General features: G+C 40.8%; 1 protein-coding gene across 2 annotated transcripts in view; it reads right to left on the bottom strand.

The window, feature by feature from the left end:
• NFKB1 (nuclear factor kappa B subunit 1) overlaps positions 1-25,797 on the bottom strand; it is a 79,375-nt gene that overhangs the window by 14,780 nt on the left and 38,798 nt on the right. For both annotated transcript variants that reach the window (XM_054029174.1, XM_054029173.1), the window contains exons 6-16: positions 21,535-21,683; positions 20,709-20,872; positions 19,694-19,852; positions 16,399-16,503; positions 14,178-14,269; positions 13,411-13,549; positions 10,811-10,939; positions 9,410-9,499; positions 7,868-8,062; positions 4,767-4,908; positions 885-999 (exon numbers count right to left, since the gene is read on the bottom strand). In XM_054029174.1, coding sequence (XP_053885149.1) covers positions 885-999; positions 4,767-4,908; positions 7,868-8,062; positions 9,410-9,499; positions 10,811-10,939; positions 13,411-13,549; positions 14,178-14,269; positions 16,399-16,503; positions 19,694-19,852; positions 20,709-20,872; positions 21,535-21,683 — 1,479 coding nt within the window. The remainder of the gene's footprint in view (positions 1-884; positions 1,000-4,766; positions 4,909-7,867; positions 8,063-9,409; positions 9,500-10,810; positions 10,940-13,410; positions 13,550-14,177; positions 14,270-16,398; positions 16,504-19,693; positions 19,853-20,708; positions 20,873-21,534; positions 21,684-25,797) is intronic.

The raw sequence follows: 25,797 nt of genomic DNA, 5'->3' as shown, positions 1-25,797 counted from the left end.
AAGCCCTTTGGGCTTATCTAAATAGGGAAAAATCAGACCTGAAACGCTTTACTGGTGCAGCTCTGAGTGTAGTTAGATAAAACAGTAACATTGCCTGAGCCTTGTCTGCTTTTCTTTCTTGCTACCATTGGTGCACCTCTACCAGGGGGTATTATGTGTTTTATCTAGCAGGCATAGACCTTTTGTGTTTATAGTAGGGGATATGGAAACAGACCCTTTATAGGAGGATTTCCACAGTTCTTTCTAGAACATGTCTGGGCTGGGGATGTGAAAGTTTCAGGCTCATGCTTCCAGGACCTAACAATTCTTCTCTAAATGAAGACAGTATGGGGTTAAGCATCTCTCTTTTTGCACACGTGAACCAGGAAAGGAAAGGGGAATCTCTGAGCTCTGTTTCTGGGTGCTGATATTGACTTGAAGTGGCTACTTTAAAGTGCATTATTTGTTACACATGCCCCTTTCTGCCTATACATGACCCAGCAACTGATCTGCCAGCCTGAAGAAGCATGGTATTTGAAAGCTCAAAACATGTTGACAAGGCTGGCACACCGCGATTGATACCACTAGTTTAGTAACAGAGAAGTCTGGTAAAAAGAGACTGACCAGAAAACACGATAAATGGCATAAAATATGGGTTCTGTTCTACAATAAACACATATTCCGTAACAATGCTTGAAGTTACACATATGCACCAATAAGAGTATGCACGCTCTGTTACCACCTTTCAGTCTGTCATTGTGTCCCACCGTCTATGAATTTCTGAACTGTTTGCATTATAGTTTTACTTGGGTTTTGTGTGATAGATAAAAGGAAAAAATAAGTTGCAGAAAATTTCTGTTACCAGTTGAATGATTAACATCACTTATCACTGCATTCTGGCATACCTGATAAAGGTCATTTCTCATATTGATGATGTCATCAGAATTAAAATCCAGCACCACGTCTAAGAGGTTTCTCACCAGGTCAGAATGAAGGTGGATAATTGCTAAGTGAAGGACACTGAAATGAAACCAAACAAAACCAAGTTCACTTTAATTGCAAAAATTAATTTTCAATAAGGTTCTGATCCAATTCCCATTGACAACAACAGGTGTTTTTCCATTTATTGTCCTGACAGCTCAATTGGGCTCTAAGGTCCAGATCTTCAAAGGTATTTAGGTACCTATTTCCCATTGATTTCAGTGGAAATGAGGTTTCACATCTGAAATCCAAGGCTTAAATACCTGCCTTAGTGCACAAAATAGAGTGGGATTAAAAAGACAGTGTATTGTATAAAGAAGATTATTCCCTCCCTCTTTAAATTTTTCAATCAATAACCTAGTTGTTAATTTTAATTCAAAATTAGCACAGAACCAGTGGGGGGAATGTTACGGCATGAGTGTAAATGTGACTCCTACTCCAAATCTAGTATTATTTATAGCAAGCTTTGGATCATAGAGACGCTGATTTACAGTGTGTTAAAAAGTCTGGAATATTTTAGAACAGCGGTGGGCAACCTCCGGCCCGTGAGCCGCAGGTTGCCCACCACTGTTTTAGAAGCATAAAGCACATGAAAAGTTTCACACTTTCAGAACTTGCATACAGAATTTCCACAGGATTCTGTGTAACTAAAGCAGATTTTCCCATGGGGATTTCCCCAACTTTGTCATTTTTTCTTTTCTTCATTTTCATAAAGAAGGTGACTAAGGACCCCCAGACTCAAAGTTAGCTGGAGATGTCACACCCAAGGGAAAAACCCTTTAATATGTAAGTGACCACACAAGACAAGACCACTCAGTCTATTATAACTCCATTTTCTACTCTCTTCCCAAGTCCCAGCTCTCTCAACATTGTAACAGCATCAAAGAAGTACAATCCTATCACCCAAACTGTAAAATACCTTAAACAGCTCCTCCGTTCATTTCCAGATTCAGTTCAAAACTGTCCTCCTTGTTTTGAAACCCTGCCTGGACTTGCTCTGGTCTAATTTCTGAACCTCTCTTCTGTGGCTGACTCTCAGGTTTTACTGTGTCTCTTGCAATATATAATATTTCTTAAGTCCCCGGCTCCTGAAGTCATTCTAATAAGGGCAAATCTGAGCTTTAATTAAAAACAAAGTTTCTCGCCCTCATGGTTATGGAGGAAAGTTTGAAACAGTGACTGTAGTGCACCCAAAAAGTTCAGAAATCAGAAGGTAAACACCCCCTCCCCAGATGTACTATTTAAAGCCAATCTCATGATTTGAGGGGTGGGGGCTGGCTCATTAATTTAGAACATTTGGGGTTGGCAATACTGTGCTACTTCTTCCCTTTCTTTCTCCACTTGTCTAGCACTGGGCTCCTCTTACAGTCTCGCCACTCCTATACAAGAGCTGCCTCCTCTGCAGCTCTTCCCAAATGGAACAGACTTCTTATAACACTGACAGTCTGCCTATATTCATATCTCAAACATACTGCTTCTCCTCTGCCCTTCAGTCCTTATTTCTCTTTCCTTCTCCGAATATTATTATTCATAGATTCATAGATTCATAGATTCTAGGACTGGAAGGGACCTCGAGAGGTCATCGAGTCCAGTCCCCTGCCCGCATGGCAGGACCAAATACTGCCTAGACCATCCCTAGTAGACATTTATCTAACCTACCCTTAAATATCTCCAGAGACGGAGATTCCACAACCTCCCTAGGCAATTTGTTCCAGTGTTTAACCACCCTGACAGTTAGGAACTTTTTCCTAATGTCCAATCTAGACCTCCCTTGCTGCAGTTTAAACCCATTATTCTACCCTGTAACTGCAATTAGCTCTGTAAAGAATTGTTGAATATATATTCCGTGAAAAATCCACTAATTCATTGAATGGTCTAATAAGGTGGGCAGCTTTAATAATGTATCTTTTGGCACTGCAGTGCAAGGCACAAGGTCACAAGGCCACCAGATATCCAGGGAATTGTGGGTATTCAGTACAATTGTCTTTCTTGAAGTTTGTTACTAAATTTATTAAAGGAGTTTTTATTTTTATCTCAGAATTCAAATTCAAAATATTTAAAAAAATTTAGGGTAATTTAAAGATACTTTCATCAGTTACATATTTTTATTAAAGGCAATCAGATTTGTTAACAGATTTTAGTAGAAAGACGATGGGCATTGATCCTAGAGTCTGTAGTTCTGTGCTGTAAAACAACTCTTGCAAGAAAGCTGGCAGCCATAATCATCAAGAGTTTGCTATTTTATTTGATATTTCTGAAGTGTGTACATGAACTGAGCACTCAGGAAAGGAACTAGGTCTCAAGATCCTGGAGACTGAAATCTACTATTTATCCCCATGACAGCTACAGCATGGGGGCAGCAGTGTAAGCTCCCACGTCGTGGGTCACAATCTTGATCCAGAAGGATTGCCTCTAGGTAGTTTATTTTCCATGGATCATTCAGTTCTTTGCCTTTGCTGAAACTGTCAATAAGTTAAGTGGCAACTGGACTGAGACTAACAACTCATTTCACCCAGAAAATGTATCACCAAAAGTTCTAACAATTTTATTGCTGGTTCCTGCTCATTCTTATTCCTGTTGTCTTCAAAACAGACATTGGATTGCCCAAAATTGGGCAAGCAAAGTGCTTTAAAATAACCACTGTCTCTAATAATAAATTAGCTATCATTTTGAAACACTTAGTGTTCCTTGCTTTTTCAGTAATCTGAAATCCATTTTCACAGAAACTGGAACAAAAACAGCAGCCTCCCACTAGGTTATCAAACCACTTGATAGTATGTATTTGTCAAGTGTAATTTCTCATGTGGCAGCTACAGACTGTCAGCTCTGAACAGCTTCTACAGTATGTTATGCTTCAATTTAGAGGAAATCACCATCCCAAGCCCTTCATGCCATTTAAAATACAGTCATCCTTTGAAAAATTGCAGTGAAACATGGTAATTTCTTATTCAATAGATTTGCTCTTGGCCTGTATTCAGAGTTGCATCTACTGAATTTAGTTTTGAAAAAGTAGGTTTCTCACTACATTTTATTCCTTTTAGCACTGCGGAGTCAATGCAACTGAGGAGTGAGCTGGATTCTACTTTGGCTCAAACATGATCAAACAGGAGTGCTAAATAAGTTCTGACTACAGAGCCAGATTCTGTTGCCACTTACATCTGTGCAACCGCTGAAGGCAATGGGACTGTACAGGTATAAGCGAGGGCAAAATTTAGGTCTACAGAATTTTTACTACTGGTGATCAGGGGAATAAACTGAGCAAATTGAGTGTGGTCTCACTGAGAGACAATCAGCATGGAACCCCAGGATATTATTTCTACAAAGTCACTTTTCATTGAACAACAAACTGCACCTTAAGCTCCACTTTAGTATATGGGATTAAATGGAGTGCAGGGTGTTGTGTGGGCCCTCTGCACTGAGTTGGATTTCACCCTCAGTGCCCACAGTGAAGGGTCACGCATAATAAGAATAGTCATTTGTGTCTTAGTGATTTAAAGCCAAGAATCTCAAGGTGCTTTACAAACACAAATTAACTGGATTGGTAATAATAAATACTGTGCTACATGAATTTATTGTAATGAATGACATCCTTGGAGATGTAATGAGGGAACACTCTAAAAGGTGAGGCAATGGGCAGGTAGGGATGTGATGGTGAAAAATATTTATCTGATTAGTAAACTCCTACCACAATGATCCATGACTGCCCCCAAGAGCTGATGACAAGAATGAGCTGATCACCCTCCTGTGGAATAAGGGACAGAAATGTTCAACTCAATAAATCCAGGCCTCACCCAGTAGTGACTTACTTGTCACCATTTTCATCCTGGACGGCAGTAAGATGTCGCTGAACAGCAAGTAGCATCTTCACATCACCAGTTACAGCATAGTCAAAAAGAGCATTGGCATGACGTTTAGCAAGCTGCATTGCCTTCTCCAGGAACAGATCATCTGCAACACAAATTATTGCGCTCATCAGAGTTACAAATTATCTCAGTGCAATGTCCAGGTATAACACAACAGGTGTGGGGCTTGTAACAGGCTGGCAGGGTTTTCCTGAAGCACTTCACACCATTCAGCAGGTGTTGATTCTGCCTGGCGAATGTTAAGCGCATACTGTTAAGTACATTCTGCTGACTCACAGAGGCTCCTACAGCTAATTACCACATATAGATGTACAGATGGAGGTAGTGGCTCTCTAGAAAGATGAACTAGTGTATGGACTGAATAGCCAGGGGAGAGGAATCCTAGGAGCAACCACATCTGGGGAGAAGACTTGAGCTGCACTCTGTAAAGGGGGTAAATTTGAACTATGCATACTAGTGGATTATATCTGAGAGCAGTTTGGGAAGACAGCCTGCTCACAGAACTTTGAAATACTTCATGTTTCTGTGGTTCATTCTCAGCATCTCAAATTGCTCTACAAACACTAATAAATGTAGCCTCATGACACATCACCTTCGTAGTTTAAATGAGGAAACTGAGGAAAAGGAAGGTTAACTGATGTCAAAGGTCACACAGAAAATCTGTGGTAGAGCCAAGAATCAAGCTCATGTCTCAACGGCCAGTCCTGTACCTTAACCGCAAGATTATACCATCTTTCCTCCTCTCATAAATACATCAAAGAGAATTTTTAAATTAAACAACATCTTCAGATTAGTGTCAAAGCAACATAACCACAGCAATTTCAATTACCCAATACACTACAGGGAAAAAAAAGGAAAGAAAGATTTGTGTATGTCATCAGTGGAACCAAGTCACAAACTGCTGACCAAATAAAATCCACAGCTCCAATTCAATGGGAATATGGGGAAGAGGGTGAGGCGAGACAAACGTTCAAACCACATTTACCATTCTGGAGAGGACTGTCAATTGTACCAGACAGTCTATATTCCTAACCGTTCCGAAGTGAGATTTCATGGGCCCTTGTAATAAATTAGTATGGGCAAGCAAGGAAAACAGTAGTTGCCAGCTAAAACACACATGTGTACATTGAGGAAAGGAATTCAGGACCTTTTGCTATGTAAACAATAACACTGTAATGCTTGGGATAAAAGGGACTCTTCAACTGTGGTCAGTATTAATGCCTGTGTTCTTTCTGTAGGTCATGCTCTAGGGGTTACATAATTATAAAATCTGTCTGGGGATTGGTCCTGCTTTGAGCAGGGGGTTGGACTAGATGACCTCCTGAGGTCCCTTCCAAGCCTGATAGTCTATGATTCTATGATACCCGAGTCAGGCTGACATTCCAACTAGCTGAGGACAGTGGGTCCTGTAGGCACATCATTAGCCTGACAATTATAACTTATTACTACCTCTCAGCACTAAATAACAGATTTAGTGTCTAATGCTAACCCAATCAACACACAACATGTGTGTCAAGATAGGACACCACAAGCAACATGGTCTCTTTCTCATCAAACTCTGTTTCAGATTTTTGTATAAGCAGGACACTAAACCTCATTGGTTTGTCATAATGAGCTCTGGGAAAAGGCCTACTACATTGTCACTGGAATAAGAGAAGATACATTTCCTTTAAACCCAGTTGTCAAAACTGTGCAGATTACATTCAATGGGTGCACTTCACAGACCCAATTCTTCTGCATATTTCTTCACACAAATTGGGAGTCCCTGTTTCTCTCTTTTTTATTTTTGTATAATTGATAAAGAAATAATCATCAGCTTCCTGATGTGCTGTCTATTACTCAACCATTAGATTCATCAATCCGAGCCCTTCCTTTCATTGGAAACAGACAGACAACATCACGCCCTCACGAAAGTGCACACCCATCAGTTACTAGTTTTGTTTCCTGAACTAACCCAGGAGTTGACTCTCAGAGCCAGCAAGCAGCAATTTCTCTCAAGGGCACCACATGATCTCTCAAGTGCCAAGAAGCCACCTACGGAAGGCTTCAATACTGAAACCCTAAGACTGTGTGAACTTGTTTTCCCAATCCAATGTCTGTCTAATTGTTATAGTAAATGACACATAATGCAACCAGCACACAACATAATATATTCCTTTCTCCATTCCAGAAAGGAGGAGCATTCTGCATGAAAGAGCTACATAACACATTATACATGGGACAGGGAAAGCAAGTTCCTTATCTGTCATTTCTATTATAACAACCAACCAACAGCATGTCTCCAGTGAATGATCTAAGACACATATGGCCTGGTTTTCATAGATGTTGACTTTGATGGGAGTTATGGGCACTCAAGACGTCTGAAAATCTGGCTATCTAACCCTCAAAATATGGACTGATCAGACTATCAGCAAAAGGAAGCTTGACAAGGCAAAGGTGTACATTTGTAATCTCCAGAGGGCTATCCTACTACAAAAAGACTTCCTTCAACCATTCCTTCTCTCTTTTCTGTTTTTTTTTTTTATAAAGACTTGGCTGTGAAGCAATGCTGATATGATTGTTTAATTTATTCTTTATTTGGCAATGGATGCAGTTTATATTAAATTAAACATTTAATAAAATGCTCCGCATGCAATTTAGAAATAGATTTGCATGGAACAATGATGCAACAGTTACATACTTGGAAATAACACCTTTCCACACGTACAATGAAGCCTGTTAAATATCAAGGACTAAACCTTTTGCTGATTTACAAGCTGTGTAATTCTACAGACTTCAATGGATCACAGAGTCATTGGGAGGCAGTGCAGAGACACAAGGGCTGATAGATAGCACTGGCATACATTGATCTTGGAAGATCCCAGGTTTAGGAGACTGATCTCCTGCCATTTCCAAGTAGGAGCAAATTTTAACCCTCCCACCCTTGCAAAGATGGAAACTCTGTGAGCGGGAACTTGTGATATTTCCAGTCCTTAACACAGACTTCTCCCATATACGAGATTGGCCCTATGAATAGCCCTAAATAGACTGATTTGTTCACTTACCCTGTAACCTACAATCTGCTTCAGCTACTCCAGCTGTACATGACAAAGTAACATCCTCCTCCTTATTATCACCACTACAAACTCTGGACTCCCTCCTCTCTGTGATTTCCACTGTCGTGTTATGTTTCATATCTGGTTTGTCGTCGTGCTTATTGCAGCTTTCCCCATCCTGTTCAGCCATATCATTTGAAATTCCTTACAACATAAATGAAAAGCATTAGTCTTTTGATATTGTGATTCTTTTGTACAAATGATAATGCTCTGTGGGTCTCATTCACACCCCAATGAAATCAATGGAAAGATGCCCATTTACTTCAATTGGCACTGGATCAGGACATATATCAATAAATGCTACAGAGTCACTGCTCTCAAGTTCATTACACAGAGAGAAATGTAACTTGTTCTGAAGTTATTTAAGATTTTCACTTTGCTGACCCCCATATTAAAGTATAAAATTAAACAAACCAATTATCTAACAATAAATGTAGGGATGAATTCTGATCTCAGTTGCAATGTTACAAGTCTGCAGTATCTCCACCAAATCCAACAAGGATTATTCCAGATTGACACTGGTGTAACAGATGGTATAATTTATCTCACAGATGTTGGAAATAAATGGCCCCATCTGTCTTTTTCACTAAAGCTCTGGGGCTTTGGGGTTTGAATTGATTTTCCCTGGTTTTGGGCACAAAGAATGAGTTGTCCTGACTGTTAACTTAATTTTTCAGGTGGCCACGCATGTTTATCACGTTGGGCCAGACTGTGACTCTCCCTTAACTCGGCCAGACAATAGGGAGAGGAAGGGCCAGCTGGGAACAACTCACTGGAAAGGGGAGGGGAAGAGCAAGGACAATGCAGTATCTTTTAAAGAGCTATTGCAGATCACTCTCCCCCCCCAGAGCAATAAGGCACCTCAGAAACATTTTGCTTCACAGAAACAGGATGCTTCTCAGTGCTTTCTCTGGGGTGCTGTCACTTTAACACCATCTATCCCACTGATTGTGCTTAGCCAATGTACAATGTCTCGCTGTTTATTTGTACTCATTTAACAGGTACGTCCTGTGATATCACATAATACAGTTTTTCTGAAGGCTGAAATTTTTCATTTTCAGGGAAAATAAATATTCTGCAGGTTAAAAAAAGTGGCCTCCAGTGGGCTATAATGACAGAAGCCACAGTCCATTGGCTAATTTTTAAGTCCTTGGGGAAAATAGTTTTTGCTGCATATAAACATCAAATCCAGTCAATAGCATATATAGTTCACCATTAAGATGTAACCATTTGCCATCTAATTATTGTCTATTCTAATCATAGGGGAAACTGTGGTATTTGGGACAACAGTGAGGGGTTCTGTTGGCTAATGCTGACGTTTAGTGATCACTGTAAGCACATGTGAGTGTTTACACACATATTTTAATCCTGTTTGAGTCCAGTTTAGAGCAACCAAGCTCCATCACTTTGGTAGTCATTAACAGTATTTGCTGATTAGTGAAGCAAAGATGGTAAACTATGCTGTGGCAACCATGCTATTTTGTTTCTTACCATGTTTCATTCCAGCATTAGACTTTGTGGTGCCTGGGTGGAAAGGCATGCCTCCATAAGCAGAATACCCATAGGAGGGATAACCGTACCCTAAAAACAACAGCAATGTAAAAGGAAAAAGAATCACCGGAATTATTCTCCAGATCAAAAACAAGCAATACAGTGAAAATCAAATGCTCAGACAAAAGCACTATTTCATGTGCAGCTCCTTTAGTATTTTGTCCTTTGGATTTTCCACCCTACTAAAATAACATGTTCTGGATGAAAGCCCCACCTCCTATCTCTATGTCATCAAAGGAAAGTCTAGATGCCTGGCTAGCCGCATTCTCTATCTCTGCAGTTCTCAGAATTTAAGAGGTAGCATACCACTTCTACTGCTCAACGAACAGCTTGGCATGCTGCCTGAATAATTGTAATTAATGTAGTTATAATGGATTTTTATTCTGATAACGTGCTTTAGACCAGCATTTTTCAAACTTTGGGTCATGACCCAGTACTGGGTCGTGGCACGTCAGATACTGGGTTGCTCTGGTCAGCACTGCCGACCTGAATGTTTAAAGTCCTGTTGGCGGTGCTGCCCAGCTAAGGCAGGCTAGTGCTTACCTGCTCCAACACTGCGCTGCACCTTGGAAGCGGCCAGCAGTGGGTCTGGCTTCTAGATGGTGGGGCCTCGGGGCTCCGCGCGCTGCCCCCACCCTGAGCACCGGCTCTGCACTCCCTTTGGCCGGAAACCGGCCAATGGGAACGGGGGTGGGGGGTGGTGCCTGCAGGCAAGAGTCACGCAAAGCCGCTTGCGCATCTCCACCTAGCAGCCCGATTTGCTGCCGGCCGCTTCCGGGGTGCAGCGCGGTCCGCGGTGCCTGGACAAGCGGGAAACCTGCCTCTGCACCCTGGCTGCACCGCTGACCAGGAGCCGCCGGAGGTAAGTCCACACCCCAACCCTGCACCCCAATCCCCTGCCCCAGCCCTGAGCCCCCCACCTCGAATTTCTCAACAGCGACTGCCATTAACTAATTGGCATTGATAATGATGGGGTGTGAAGGATTCCTTGGCCAGAAGGAAGCGATCTGTGACATACAACCTCAAGGAAGAAAAATAATGAGGGGGTTATGTGGCCTCCCACAGGAAAGAATGGATTTACGGAAAACATTACAACTTTGATTCTCATTTCACACCAGTAAGAATGAGGAGTAACTTCACTGAAGTCAATGGAGTTACACTGGTTCCACATCAAAGTAAGTGAAATGAGATTCAGGCTGTCTATACCTATAGAAATACAGAGATTCGCCATGTCAATTTCAATAACAGATAAGCACGTCCTTTCTCTATGACTTAGAGGGACAAACCACACATGTTACAATTTAAAGCTTATGCTTCAGATCAATTATCTTTTCTCTTTACCTGAGCCAGCACCACTTCCTCCGCCTCCATACATTCCACCCCCTCCACCTCCGGCACCACTGCCTCCACCGTAACCATCAGAAAAATTAGGCATAAGCTTCTGTCGCTTCCTCTGAACTTCTTCTTTATCTGTGTTTTGGGGTGAGGGAGAGAATGAAAGAGAAACAACAAAAGGAGAGGATGAGTCACTTCTATCATCAGCTGGGGACAGAAAAGAACATTGGTACTGAATGCATTACTAAAAAACAATAGTTTAAGGGGAAATCAGAAGTGCTGTAAGTAGGGTAAACTTTTTCAGCTCCAAACAACAAATCATTTTTGTACAGAAAGACTTGGTGAAACATTCCAGTAAGTAACAAACCAAGCAACATTCTCAGACAGACCACAGAACCAAAGACAAAATCACGCACACAAGTCCATACAGCTTCTCTAATACTATAGCTGGTGCCACAATACCCAAATACAGATGACTGGGACTGGACATGGCAGACATATCAAAGTGCCTTAATCACTTTTGAAAATGGGATTAGGCTCCTAAGTCACTTATACGCTTTTGAAAATTTTACCCATTAGGAACAAAAGGGCAATTTTCTCTCCCAAGCAAATGCACTTTAGAAAGAGGCCACGTTTTGGTGATGAATCAGGGTCCAACTGAAATGAAGCATACTTTAGTACCAGAAAGGCCATAAAGAAAAATGAGTTTAAAGCAAGACATAAAAAACCCATGCAGGTCAGTAGCAGGAGAACCAGACTTACACAAAGTACAACAAATAAAGGTAGAACAGAATCCCCAGCTCCATCAAAAAAATCCCGAAGACTCTGGGGAAAAAAACAGCACTCTAAAGTTAAACATACAGAAAATGAAACATCATGAAAAGAGGAGCTGTCAAAAAGTGACATAAAAATTCTAGCAAAGAGGAAGTCCAGCAACACTGTTGAGGAAAGAACAAAATATCCCCCAACGAACAATGTAATAATTCCTAACAGGCATATGCCAAGTGTGATAAGGAAACTGCATGCAGAACAGTATCGATCAATGCATCAAACCCAAGTATTGAACGTATGAATCAATATAATGAATAGTCTATATATGAATGCACAATTTACAGACATATGCAGTATGTAGATAAGTGTACCTGCATCAAATATACTCACACCCAGGAAGAGCGAAAGCCCTAAAAAGCAGCTAATGAATCTGGCCCAGGAAATAAAAAACACATACATTTCTGAGCTCATGTGAGCACTATTCAACAGGGAAATAGCAGAGTACAGTTGCTAGAATACCATCCCTGAATGCCAGCCTTCATAATATGTTGGACAGAGTTTATGAAAAGGCATTTACAGAAATCATCATTCAATTATTTTCACCCCTCTAAAAACTACAAAAAAGTCAGCCTCAAAATTGGTGGGCTAGATCTGGAGTATTGTAAAATGTTTCTATACAATTTGGGCAAGGAATTCCTGGATGCTAAAAATAGTGTTCACCTAAATTCAAATATCCACCAGCGAACATGGAAATTTCTCAGCAACCATCACTTTCTGCTGCTTATTATACCAAAATATAAATAACACACTCCCCCCCGCCAATGTCTCTGTTTTGTCCACCTATTTTCTCTTGTCTCAAGCTAAATCCTCAATCCTGCAAATGCTTATGCATATGCCTTCAAGCACATGAGTAGTCATTGACTTCAACGAGACTACTCATGTGCTTCAAGTTAAGCACACGTGCATATGCTACTGGATCAGGGTTTAAGATTGTAAGCTACTGTCTTTTTATTACATCTGCGTAGTATGATGCCGAGCAGAACGGGGCCTTGGTCCCTGATTGGGACCCCTGAGCTCTGCCATAATGCAAATATTTTTATTACTATTTATTATTAATGCTAACATGAACACGAAGAACAACCTTATAATTCAATCAGATTAATTCACAGCATGCAAGTCTTTAAAAAGTATTAATCCAGTGGGTAAGCTTCCTGACACTGAACAACATAGTCACCAGGTCTGTTTCCAACTATTACACTTCACCTAAAAGATTTACAATATTGTAATTAAAAAACCCCACCAATCACAACACTCTTCCTCTTGCAAAAGGTGCCGGGGGTTATTTGATGAACACAAGTGTTCAGGACTAGAGCTGGTCAGAACATTCCTAAAATTTCAATGAAAGAAAAATGCAAAATATATTTTCTATTTTCTCACCAGCTCTAGTCAGGACCCTGGTTTTCATCTGAAAGGCAGCACCTGCAGTACAATAACCTCTAGTATTGTTTCAGAAGTGACTCCGGGGAAAAAAGCACCACCTACTGCATATATACATTTTATGTGTATAAGATACCTGTTGGCACTAATCCCTTGTAGGGACCTGTGTGTTTACTGCACAACAGTCCAACATAAAATATCAAAGTAAACACATTCTGCCCTGACTAGTTTTTCCATTAATTCTGCCCAATATGAGCAGACAAGTGTAGTATTTTCTAGAGGTAAAAAAAACATAGATCAAGAACATTACCCAACATTAGGAAATACATGAGGACTCTGCTGTTTCACAAACAAGATATTTCCCCTTTGTAATGCATGGAACAGGTTAAATGAATTACCTTTGATTTCTGGGTAGTACAGAAATGGCTTTGGCTCACTTGTTTCCAGATCAGATTTCCGCCGCAGTTGGACAAAAACAGATGCTGGTTTTGTGATATTGACATCTCTGTATTTCGGGGTTTTGAATACAATAGCAAACTGTGAAAAACATTGATCAGCAGGTTGTCAGGAATAGAGTTTTCTGAAATAAGATATTGCTTTACATCTAACTTTTTGTATTTGGGGGAATTTTAGTTAATTACAGCTGAGAGGAATATCTCACTTGCATGAAGGCTACCACAACTATAAATTCACGTTTTATTTTTCACTTCTAGTTCGGAGCTAATTACAGATTAAATGCCTTTTAAAAACTTTGAATTGTCACATGATACATGAATATATAATACATGTGGGTATTGTATTTTTCTCTCTTGCTTTATCTTTTTTCCCATGGTGTCCTTAGTATTCCTGTAGGAGGTCTCGAGACATTTTACCCTGTACTATTTTTCCATAGACATGCCTTACATCTCTCCCTTACCATTACTTTCGCACCATAGTTTTCAAATTTCCTTTTAGTGTGTTTCTACCTTTCATCGGCACTATGATTTACAGTTTAAAATAAATCCGAGTCATATTTATTCTTATGAAGTAACAGAGGGAAGACGGTGACTGCGAAAATTAGTATTGGGATTTAGAGCCTTTCACTACTAAGCCATCAGTTCAAATGGGGCCCTACTAGCTAAAGAATTGAAAGCCATTAGCAAATGACAGCTATTTGGTCACTTACCTGCCTATGTACATCTGTAGGAGAAAAATCTCCAAAGCCTTCCCATACGCCACCATTTTCATCCTCTTCATAAAAACGAATTTGAATATCATCTGCAAACAGTGTCAGAGTGTTAATTCCTCTAGGGTTTTTTTAAGCTTTTGGTTAAATCAATTTCTAATAAAAAATAATATGGTGGATGGCAGTTCTAACAGTGGATTTTAGGAGATTATATTTTTCCTAGCACTAATTCATACTGTAAACAACGATACAAGATTTTTGGTAAAGGAAAATAATTCTCTCTAATGCTGAATTTCACCCAGTATTTGTTTTCTGTGGTAATGTGTTGCATTTAGAAGAATACATTAAACATCAAGAACTTTACCCCTCTCAAGTACGATAAGTTTAGGAAGATTTATATAAACATTATTAGGGGTTGAATTCTGATTTTATTTCCACCAGTTTTACACTGATGTAATTCTTGTGACTTCAATGGAGTTACTCTTGTTTTAAACTGGTGTGAGTGGAGAATCAGGTTCACTGCTTCCTGTTCTATGGTTAAACAGGATTAGTGCAGTAGCTCGATACAGAATAACTGTAAGGATGGGAGAACTTATGGTGTGAAATACAGGACTCCCTCCCCACCAGTCTGAATTCTGAAATCTGAATGAAACTTGAACGGTTCAGGTTGAAGTTCTATTTACTGCTGGCAAAAAGCCACTTCTCAGCTACTGTTAAGAGTGACAGCAGCTACTTTCAGCAGCAGTCATGAGCTAAGTGCTCTCCAGCAATGCATTTCCTCTCCCCTTCACAAAGCAGTGCGAGGGGCAGAGACTTTTCTGTTGGGCTGGGGGCCCTCTGCATAGACCTCTTTGGAGAGGTGGGGAAAGCAGGACATCCTGAGGACTCTTTCCTCAGCATCCTGGGGAGGAGAGATATGAAAAGCTCATTTTCTGTCTTTGGCTAATGGCCAGGAACTCTTTATCTTCCTAAGCAATGGGAAGGGGCCTTAGGGTAGGTGGGCTGCTTCCTCCTGATCCCCAATCGGGCAGCATTCAGATTTAGAAACACTCCTTCCAACGCTGTTGCTGTGTGCATTCAAGTTTCCTAGGGCACAGAGGTTTCAGAGAGTGACGGAGTCAGGGGAAACCCCATTCAGTCTAAGGGGAAACCCCACTTTGGAGTTTCCATTTATTCAGACTTAAGAAAAAAATTACATTTTACTTAATCCCCTGGAAAGGCCGTGGATTTACAGTGTTAAGGGAAAAAAAAACATTTCCCCAAACTCCACCAGTTTCTCTATTCCCTACAGAACTACATGGTATGCTGTCTTCTCCTACACCCTTCTCTGCTTCAGTGTGGAATAATAGAAAATGCCTGAATCATTTAACAACTCTACTCTACAGTCAGGTAGAGAACCGTGCATGCTGTTGTAGAGATAAAGTAGATCTGTGGGTCCCTGTTTTAATCTACAGATTAAAACACTCCAAGCCCCATTTTTCTTTTCTGCTTACTTCCATCTATGAACTGGAAACCAGAATATTGAAAACAAAGGCCAATATGTTCAAATTTGAGCATCTTAAATTAGGCATTCAAATCCATATTTAGAGCCTGATCCTGCAAACACTTAATTCCAGGAATAATGTTTACTACTGTGAGTCCACAGGATGCCTCACATTGCACAAGCCTGATACCTGGTAGTAACTATTTACAGGTTCATTTCCTTTGACATCTACATAAATATGGCCTGATTATTGGCAGTGTTGAGCACCTGCAGCTCCCACTACACATTATACAAAGGGTTGGGGGCACCACAGGGGTGTGGTCATAGGGTCCACGATTGCACATGTTCACAAACCCTAGCAGCCTGGAGGGTTAGAACAGAAACTTCAGAGGGGCTGGCGTAGTGTCCTTGACAGTGTCTGCTGGTTGGGGGAGAGGGAAAAGGATACGTGAGTTTCTTTCCCGCAACTCTCCAGGCTGTTCCCATACAAATTACTTATGGGTGGGCTCTGCACGATCACTAATTGCTGCCCTAATCACTGCTGGCCTGATTTTCAGAAATGCTGAGAACTCACAAATCCGGCTGAAGTTAATGGGAGCGGTGGTGGCACAGGATCTTTGAATGTTAGGTCACCACTGCAGGCCTTAAGCATACAGTCCATGAGAAACATAGCAAAGCTACTTTATAATCCCAATCAAAGGGGCTGATTCAGAACTCCAGACAGTTTGGGGCTCTTACCTTTCTGAACCTTGTCACAAAGAAGGTAAATTTCCTCTCCTCCTGTCACACATCCTGCTGTTCTGTCCATTCTTACAATCTTTAAATTGGATGCATTGGGGGCTTCTGTCAAAAGGGACGAGTTGAAATAAGATGTTAATACTGCTGACAGCAGTATTGACTCTGCTGACAGCTGTAGGCTAAAAATAGGTTTGTCAGGGTTTGGTTTTAATCCATAACTGTCAGTAAACATTACTTTTGTCTGATGCACTGAAATCAACGAAAAAAAAAAAAATCGATCGGTAACAGTCGGCATGCCTGCAGGGACTGGGTGTCACCGGCCCTGCAGCTGTGCAGGTAGCCCTATGCAGCTCTGCTGTCACGGCCTGATTTGCACACCAGCCGGGAGCGTGGGAGCTGTCCCCAGGCAGCAGATGTTCAGCAACACCCTGCAGTCAAGGGCCTGTCCTCCTTGTAGTCCTGGTCAGGGGGTTCTCTGCTTCACAGGGCTAGGACAAGGTGTCTTTGGCCAGTCAGCCGAACAGAGAGCCCCCTGCAGCCCCACTGTCAGCACTGCCCCAACTCTAACCCCAGCCCTACTATCCCAACTGTAAACATAAACATAGTTAAAAATAGAAAACAAAATCTTAAAAATAAAAATGGAGAAAAACCATCAAAAATTGAAAAAAAAATCAAATTCTGCCAAGCCTAGTGAACAAGAAAGCACAGAAGTGGGATAAAAGGCAAATCTCAAACAAGAAGCACATGGTACTGTCTGGATTCCTTATCTTGTGATAGTGAAGGATGAACCACTAATTTTTCATCTTAAGGGCCTGATTTTGTACTCCTTATGCAGGCAAAACTCCCATTGACTTCTGTAGAAATCTTGCCTGACTATGGACTACAAAATAAGGGCTTCATTCACTACTGTGCTAATCCTGTATGAGCACAATACCAGTCAAGTAATGCAGTTGGGAATCAAGACTCTCCATTGTTACTAATTAGGTTAAAAAAAATGCCATGTGAGAACTGCATCACATTTTCTCTCTTGCTCTCTTCCTCTTCCTTTGTCCCACTAACTGCTTGATATGGTGTGTATGTGTGTACGTCACTATATATTTTTCAATCTCCTGTTTCTTTACTGCTCTGTGGCCTACTTAAAAAGAGTTTGTTAGTCCCTGTCCAGTTCACAGTGGACTGGGGTCTGTATCGCCACCATCAAAACTGGCAATTATTTGCAATCTCAGTACATATGTCAAGAGTTAAAAGGGCCCTGGACACAGAACTATCCTCACACCATTACAAATAATAGCTTCAGGTGAGGTGTGAGACACAAAGGCAGGGCAGCATGGCAGAAGCTTGCACTGCCAAATGCTGCATCCGTACTGCGGAGGACTTCAATGGCACCATTCAAGAGCACTAGATTCACTCAAAAACAAATTAAAAGAAAAAATAATCCCTGTTTCTTTTGAAATAAATGAATTCAGTTGGTGGTCTCAGATACTCTGGCCACTGGCAGTGCGCGGCATGAAAACCTAGACAGTGAGAGAGATAGGTGCATTTATTTCCTCCACCTTCCCCACAAATGGAAGATAAACTTTGATGCTCAGACTTAAAAACAACAACAAAAAGCACAGAGCAACATCAACTTCCTTTCAATGTGGCTTGGCATACACTATACCTCAGTTTGTATTGTAACTTCCTCCCTCTACTTATTGTATCAATATGCAGGTGTGTGTTACAGTAGTGAAAACATATTGGAATTATAACAGATACTAAAGTAAACCAACAGCATTCCTCAAAGACACCACTTGGTAGTCCACATCACCCTCCAGATGATGAGCCTGGGGCTTTTTCACTTCCAGAAAATGCAAGTAATGTAACACACACAAAAAATGTATATACTTTTTCTTATTATTGCATGAATATTGCTAAATTAGTAGTCATCAGTAGCAGGTAGGAGAATTGCAGAATTAGAGGGAGTTCAGAGAAGGGCAATGAGAATGATCAATGGCATGGGAAAAGCTCTCAGATGGAGAGAGATTGAAAAGATTGGGGTTGTTTACCTCAGAAAGGAGATGAACAGAGTGGATATGATAAAAGTATATAAAATAATGAATGGTCTAGAGATGGTAGATCAAGAACTTCTGTTCTGCCCATCTCATAACACAAGGACAAGGGGACATTCAATTAAATTATAAAATGGCAAATTCAAAAGGGATGCAAGGAAATACTTTTTCACAGAATGTACAACTAGAACATAAGAACAGCCATACTGGGTCAGACCAAAGTTCCATCTAACCCAGTGTCCTATCTTCCAACAGTGACCAGTGCCAGGTGCCCCAGAGGGAATGAACAGAACATGTAATTACCAAGTGATCCATCCCCTGTTGCCCATTCCCAGCTTCTGGAAAACAGAGGCTAGGGATACCCATTAGATTGTGCAACTCTTTGTCACAGGAAGTTGTTGAGGAAGTCGTTGAAGTCAAGAACTTATCAAGATTCAGAAAGGAACTGGACATTTATATGAATAACAAGAATAACAAATGTTGTCATAATAGTAAAATATTTGGAAGGGATATGTGATGGGGTATACAAACCCCACACTGGGGCAGAAGGGGTTAAAGGACTACACTGGGTTCAGGTAGCCCTGCCCCTCCAATCCTGCAGAGCATGCTCTAACTGGAGACAAGGTTGAAAAGGGAGCAACCAAGCTCAGAAGGGGGAGGATGGGGAGAAGTGCAAACCTATCTTGAAGACTCCTGCCAAAAGGGTCTGGAGAAGGCTCCTTGAAGAAACGCGGAGCCCAGCTGGGGCTGGCAGTTTGGTTTCCTTTTTCCTTGTTCTTTTCTCCTTATCTGGGGGCAGAAGCTGAGGGAAGGAAGCAGTGGTAGGAAGCAACCCAGGGAAGGTCGCTCAGAGGGCTCCTCCCAGAGGCCAAACACTGCTGATCTACTTAGGGCCCTGGGTTGGATTTGGCCTACAAATGAGTGGATGCTAACTGTTAGGTCCCTCGGCCCACCAAGGACCCCATTATAGGATATTAAACCTCATGCTTCAGGGCTTAGGCCACTCTCTTACTACTAGAGACCTGGATGACACCCAACGTGAGGGGCAGATTATCTCACATCAGCCTAATGTAGGGTTCTTACACCTTCCTCTGAAGCATGTGGCACTGGCCACAGTCAGAGACAGGATAGAGACTAGCTGGACCTTGGGTCTGATCCAGTCTGACGATTCCTATGGCCTATGTTCCTAGAAAGGGCAAGTAAGACCCGTACCTGTTAAAAAGGACATGAAAGCCAAATGTACTTACTGCTGTCATATATTGCATCTGATATGACAGGATCAAGTCTTCTTGTGAAGCTGCCAGTGCTGTCGGGGAGGAAGGCTGTGAACATGAGTCGCACCACGCTGAGGTCCATCTCTTTAGTCTGCTGAAGGGCTGCCTGACGGATGATTTCTCTTTCCCGCTCTAGAACCAATCAATAGCAGAGATAAATTGACACAACAGGGGGAAAAATAATTCTACCTCCAAACAGCACTGATAAAACCTGCTTTGGTTTTTTTTAACCATTAGCTTCAATTCTTATTTTTATTTGGAAAATAGTAAAGGAGTAATTCGCTGCATTCTGCACTTGTAATAAATGGAGTTGCCTGCATATTATTATTTATACTGCACCCAAAATTGTGCCAGACATCTCGCAGACATACAGAAAAAGGCACAGTCCCGGCCCTGCAGAGTTTACAATGGGTGGAAATACGATAAAGGAGGACAAGGATAAGATACAGTTCACATTTAGAAGCTGGCAATAACCAACAGTAAAATAAGTAAGTATTCTCTAACTTCTGGCTGTGCCGTAGTCAGAGCTGGATTGGCCCTTTAGTCTTCCATTAACAATCTGGGAGCAATGCTGACCCAAGGTTTTGCAGGTACATGTGAAAGCAGGGATGATCTTTTCCCAGGGGGAACTCCATTCTGCCTACAACCACTTAAAGGATCCAAAAGCTCTCCATGATAATATAAAGTGACTCAGCTTCTCAGCCTACTAAACAGGGGTTGAAGATGGCAGCATTGTTGGTGGAACTCGTGCACAGTTGTAAATGTTGTTGAAATCTAGGAGTGAGGGTTGTTCGGTTCTCCATGCATGATGAAATGGAGATCCCAAAAGCAAAGGACCTCTCAAAACACACAGCTGGGGGCAGACTACCTAGGGAGCCTACTTAGACATCATCCTGGCTGAGAATCTGTGTTTCTTGGAGCAAAATCTATTATCAACAACACATGTTCTCAAGATCCATGACAATCAAATGGATAACATCCCACCCACCTGTTAGTTGTCTCTCTCCACCACCTTCTGCTTGTATATAGTTGAGTTCAGGATGCACTAGGAGCCCAGGATTGTATCCTTTTTTACAGGCATCTGTCATTCGTGCTTCCAGAGTTTCAAACACTTTCTTCTTTGTGACATGAAGTATCCCTAGGTTTGGAAACCTACACAATATGAGCAGAGAAATATTTTCTTAGTCCCTTATGCAGAAGTTGCCCACAGTCTCTCTTTGTAATCATAATCACTTGGGGTTGATCCAAAGTCCATTGAAGTCAATGGAAAGACTACATTTTCAAATGTGGGTGATCGAGCAGCACTTACAAAATGTGTGGGCATCCACTGCGTATGCAAAACCTAAATCACCATGCGCCAGTGGTCATGGGGGTGCAAAGAACAGGTAACCTGACACACAAGTACCCATTTGCATGAGCAGTTACTGATTTTGTGCATGTGTTCATGTTGTGGATGCAACTGAGGAAACAATATTTGAAAATTTGGCATGCTTGCTCTATCTTGGTAATGCCATAACCAGAGATGTTCAAACTCATGAATTCTGTAGGGAGAAGAGTTGGATTTTAAAACCAGTGGTCTTCTATATTTTTTAACTGCTGTGCAAAAATCCCTCTATCTCCTACATGTCAGTGTCTTCTAACTAGGGATAAACTGAGACCACATTTATTTTTCCATTTTAAGGTATGAGCAAAGTACAGAGCAGAAAGTGAAATGCTCCATTTAATGGCCCTGGGTTGGATTTACCTTTACAATTTTTGTCTCACCAGTTACAGTTTTTATACTCAACCTTTGCCAGATCTATCAGTGTACTCACCCTACTACCATATCCTTAGGTCCTGCATTAACTGTGCATACTCCTTCCTCACAATATTTACCCACCAAGCTGTGGGCATGCAGGTGGACGTTTTTTCCATTAGTGACTAACTGGACAATTACTTTTGCAGACCCAACATAATTGAAGATCTGTAAACAAGCATAACAAATATTTTAAAAAACAGAACATTATCATTACTCTAAGTAGGTATTTTCTGTCACTTTGATATCTGAGCACAAACAAATCTGCATACAGCTCATGTTTTCATTCCTTCCTTCACGAAATACAAACAAGATAAAATGATTGTCCCATGTCACCAAAGAGGAGAGTCTTATCAATTAATTGAATAACTGTTTTTTTTCCAAATTAAATACAACAAAAATAAATTAAACTCAACTTACAAATAGCAGGAGTGAAAACAAAAATAATGAGAAAAACATTTCAAGAGAGGCACTTATATCCATTTTCCAGAAAATAAATAAATAAATATTTCACTTTGGCCTTTTGCGCTAAGTAGGTTAAATTCCATTCAGTAGATTGCATTCTCAGTAGACATTAAAGCATGTTAAGAAGCTCAGCAAAATGGTATGTGTTTAGCATTAAGAAAATGCACCGTTTTGCTGAATATAAAAGTGCTCTCAAAAAGTTAAGATTGAAATAGTATACAGATTACTGCATTTTCTTTCCAATGCTGTGTTCTCATTCTAATAACCCCCTTTGGCAGAGGTTTTTTCAGAGAGACATTTGGCATGGCATTCATTCTATGTTCATAAGAAAGTATTCTACGTTGGCTCAAAAAACTGCATCTATCTTAGGCACTTACAATAGCCTCCATTACCACAGTATCTTAGTACTCACAATCAACACATTTATCCTTACAACACCCCGTAAGACAAGGAAGTACTGTCCGCATTTTACAGATGGGGAACTGAGGGGCAGAGAGACTCCCCAATGATCACAGAGGAAATCTGTGGCAAAGCAGGGAATTGAATATCGTTTTCAGGTAGCACCCTAACAACCGGACCATCTTCCACTTCACACATGAGGCCCGGTCCTGAAAATACTAATGCACATGGTTTGTTTTTTTTACTCACGTGCATAGTTCCACTGAACGACACATGAGAAAAAAAGATAAGCACATGCATAAGTTTTTGCGGGATTGGGATCGTGGTAAACTGAGTGCGTAGGACCACTGGTGCAGAATTGTGTCGAACTCTGTCTCCTAGCTTCTTACAACATCTTTTTTTCTGACACAATATTAAAGATTATGGTTATAAAAACAAGAGATGCCACAGAAATTGTACAAATTAAAAAGCACTGATCAAATAACAATTTTATAAGGGCTTTATTTTATTGTTGATATCATTCACATCTCTGACTAGCTTCTCTCACAAGCTGTGTTAATCAACTGATTATCAATTATCTACATCTTTTAAATTATACTTAGTGTAAAATCTTCAAATCCATGCCCACTGTTTCTTAAACACCCTTCCCACAGTTTCACTTAATTAACTAACCAGTTTATCAAGAAGTCTTTTCTCACATTTAGCCCCAGGTGAAGTCATTTGCATTACAGAAACATGTAGATTTAATCAACCAGGATGCTGAAGGATAAGCATACACAAATGCAGTAGAACCTCGATTTTACAAAAACAGTTAGACAAACAACCAGTTATACAAACCATTCTTCCTGAAAGAAAAAATAACAATCAGATAACGAAAGTGAGGTTGATGAAGAACAACTTGACAACCCATCACATTCTCAGGCCTGAAACACACTGGAAATCACTTTGTAAATGGAGGTTCTACTGTAACAGTAAGAGTGATGACTAAATTACTTCAGCTTCTTGTATTGATAAGACTGATAATCAGAACTCACCATTATTTCACCACTCTAACATGTGTTGCTTACTTTTTTTGTTTCCTTTAGTCCTTCTTGATTCCACTCCATTACACTTGGAACAGTCTCAACATTTGCCCAGTGCCCTCCCACATGACTCCCTCCTACTCACTGCTAAAAGCTAAACAGTTCCAGGAAGCATGTGTCTGTGAAAGTCCTCTCATAACCCACTTGTCTGCTACTTGTTTGTTTTACCTGTATGGTACAATAAAAATGCCTCTAGTTTAAGAGTGTGATGTGGTCTAAACATAAGACTAGCACACATGAACTAATCCCAACTCAGATAGTGAATCAACCTACAGCCTTGGCCAAGTTACGGCCTCATCTTCCTCGTTTGTTAAATGGGTGTGATAATACTTATTTGTCAACCTCAAAGAGGTATGATGATTATTAATTAACATTTACAAAATGATTTGAGAATGAAAATTGCAACTTATGTCCCAAGTATGATCATGATGATGATAACGATTAATAACTCTTTAGGACACAATATTTCCTGTTTTTGACATATGCATTTTCACTATTATAAAGTGCCTTGTGTATCTCCACTGCTCTATAAATGATAAATAATAAATAATGTGCATGTTCCATATTTGTGTCAGAATAGCTCAAGACAGTTCTGTATCAGCTGTTCAAACCACAGTGAAACCGTATCTAGCGCTGCTGGGTTTTAAGGACTTTCCAAGACATCTGAAAGCAGAACATTTAACTACCATGGTATCAAGATTGTAATCTTCACATGGTTTACTCAGTTCAACACAGTCTTTGTAATCTGCATAGGGAGAGAAGCCAGAGTTCTCTAAAATGTAACTTGTATATAGATTGTTAGATCATAAAGCCAGAAGGGAGCAATGTGATCATCTGGTCTGACCTCCGGCATAAGACAGGCCATAGACTTCCCCAAATTAATTCTAGTTTGAACTAGAACATATATTTTAGAAATACATCCACTCTTGATTTAAAAATTGCCAATGAAGAATCCACCACAAGCCTTAGAGTAAGTTGTCCCCATGGTTATTTACCCTCAATCATAGGCGCTGACTTCATGGGTGCTCCGGGGCTGGAGCACCCACGGAAAAAAACTGGTAGGTGCTCAGCACCCACCAGCAGCTCCCCGTGGCCCTGCCCCACCCCCCCTGTTCCAGCTCACCTCCGCCTCCTCCGTGAGCGCGCCGCCGCGTCCTGCTTCTCCCCCCTCCCTCACAGCGCTTGTGCCACGAAACAGCTGATTCGCGGGGCAGGGAGGGAGGGAAGAGGAGGGGGAACGCGGCACGCTAGGGGAAGAGGCGGGGCTGAGGTGGGGATTTGGGGAAGGGATCCAATAGGGGCAGGAGTTAGGGCAGGGACTTTGGGGATGGGGTTGGAATGGGGGCGGGCCAGGGGCGGGGAAAAGGGCGGACACCCACCAGTGCCGGAGAAAGTTGGCGCCTATGCCCTCAATGGTAAAAATGTGTGCCTTATTTCAAGTCTGAATTTATTTGCCTTCAACTTCCAGCCATTGGATCATGTTATATCTTTGTCTGCTAGACTGACGAGCCCATTATCAAAGTTTTGTTCCCTATGTAGCTACTTACAGAGTTTGATCAAGTCACCCTATAATCTTCTCTTTGATAAAATAAACAGATCACTCCATTGTCTTCTCTTTCATAAATAAATAGCTTGAGGTCCTTGAGTTTCTCATTTTAAGGCATGGTTTCTAAGCCGTCAACCATTCCCATGGCTCTACTCTGAATTCTCTCCAATTTTTCAATATCCTTCTTGAATTGTGGACACCATTCACCGTATTTCACAATTAATTCTAAGTTTAATCTGGTAATAGGTCACTTGCATATCTACTCGTCAAATTTTTTCCACTGAGAATTCCAAAAATAGTTACAGACATTAATTACTGACAAGTACATTATTTCTAGAAAGTTATACAAAATGTATCAGTGCCGAACATCTAGGCATTCAGATACTACAGTGATTAGTGCCAACATAAAAAGATAGATAAAATAAAATGTGGCAAGAAGGAAATGTTCAGCTGTTACAAGAATATCTAAATGTCACTTTACTGTACAGTTAAAAACAAGGAAATTATTAAATATTTGGTTTCTAAGGAACCAGTTACTATCAAAGACAGAGAAAAAGAAAATAAGGAGTCCCAGTTAGGGTAGAGTTGCAGTATTTGCTGTGCATCCACCATATGGAAGCAGTGTTCAGTTTACCTAATCTGATAAAGTTAAAAATGCTGCATAGTCACATTTATCTGATGTTTCTGTTTAAGAGACAGATTTGTTTTAGAGATTAAAGGGACATCTCGAGAGTTAGTGAATTTCAAAACATTACGTTGAAAGTAGTTTCAACGGCTTCACAGCTCCCTG

The sequence above is a fragment of the Malaclemys terrapin genome, chromosome 5 (genome assembly GCF_027887155.1).
Source record: "Malaclemys terrapin pileata isolate rMalTer1 chromosome 5, rMalTer1.hap1, whole genome shotgun sequence".
Taxonomy (NCBI): domain Eukaryota; kingdom Metazoa; phylum Chordata; order Testudines; family Emydidae; genus Malaclemys; species Malaclemys terrapin.
Note: the sequence above shows the minus strand (reverse complement) of the source record. Positions and strands in the feature narration are given on the sequence as shown.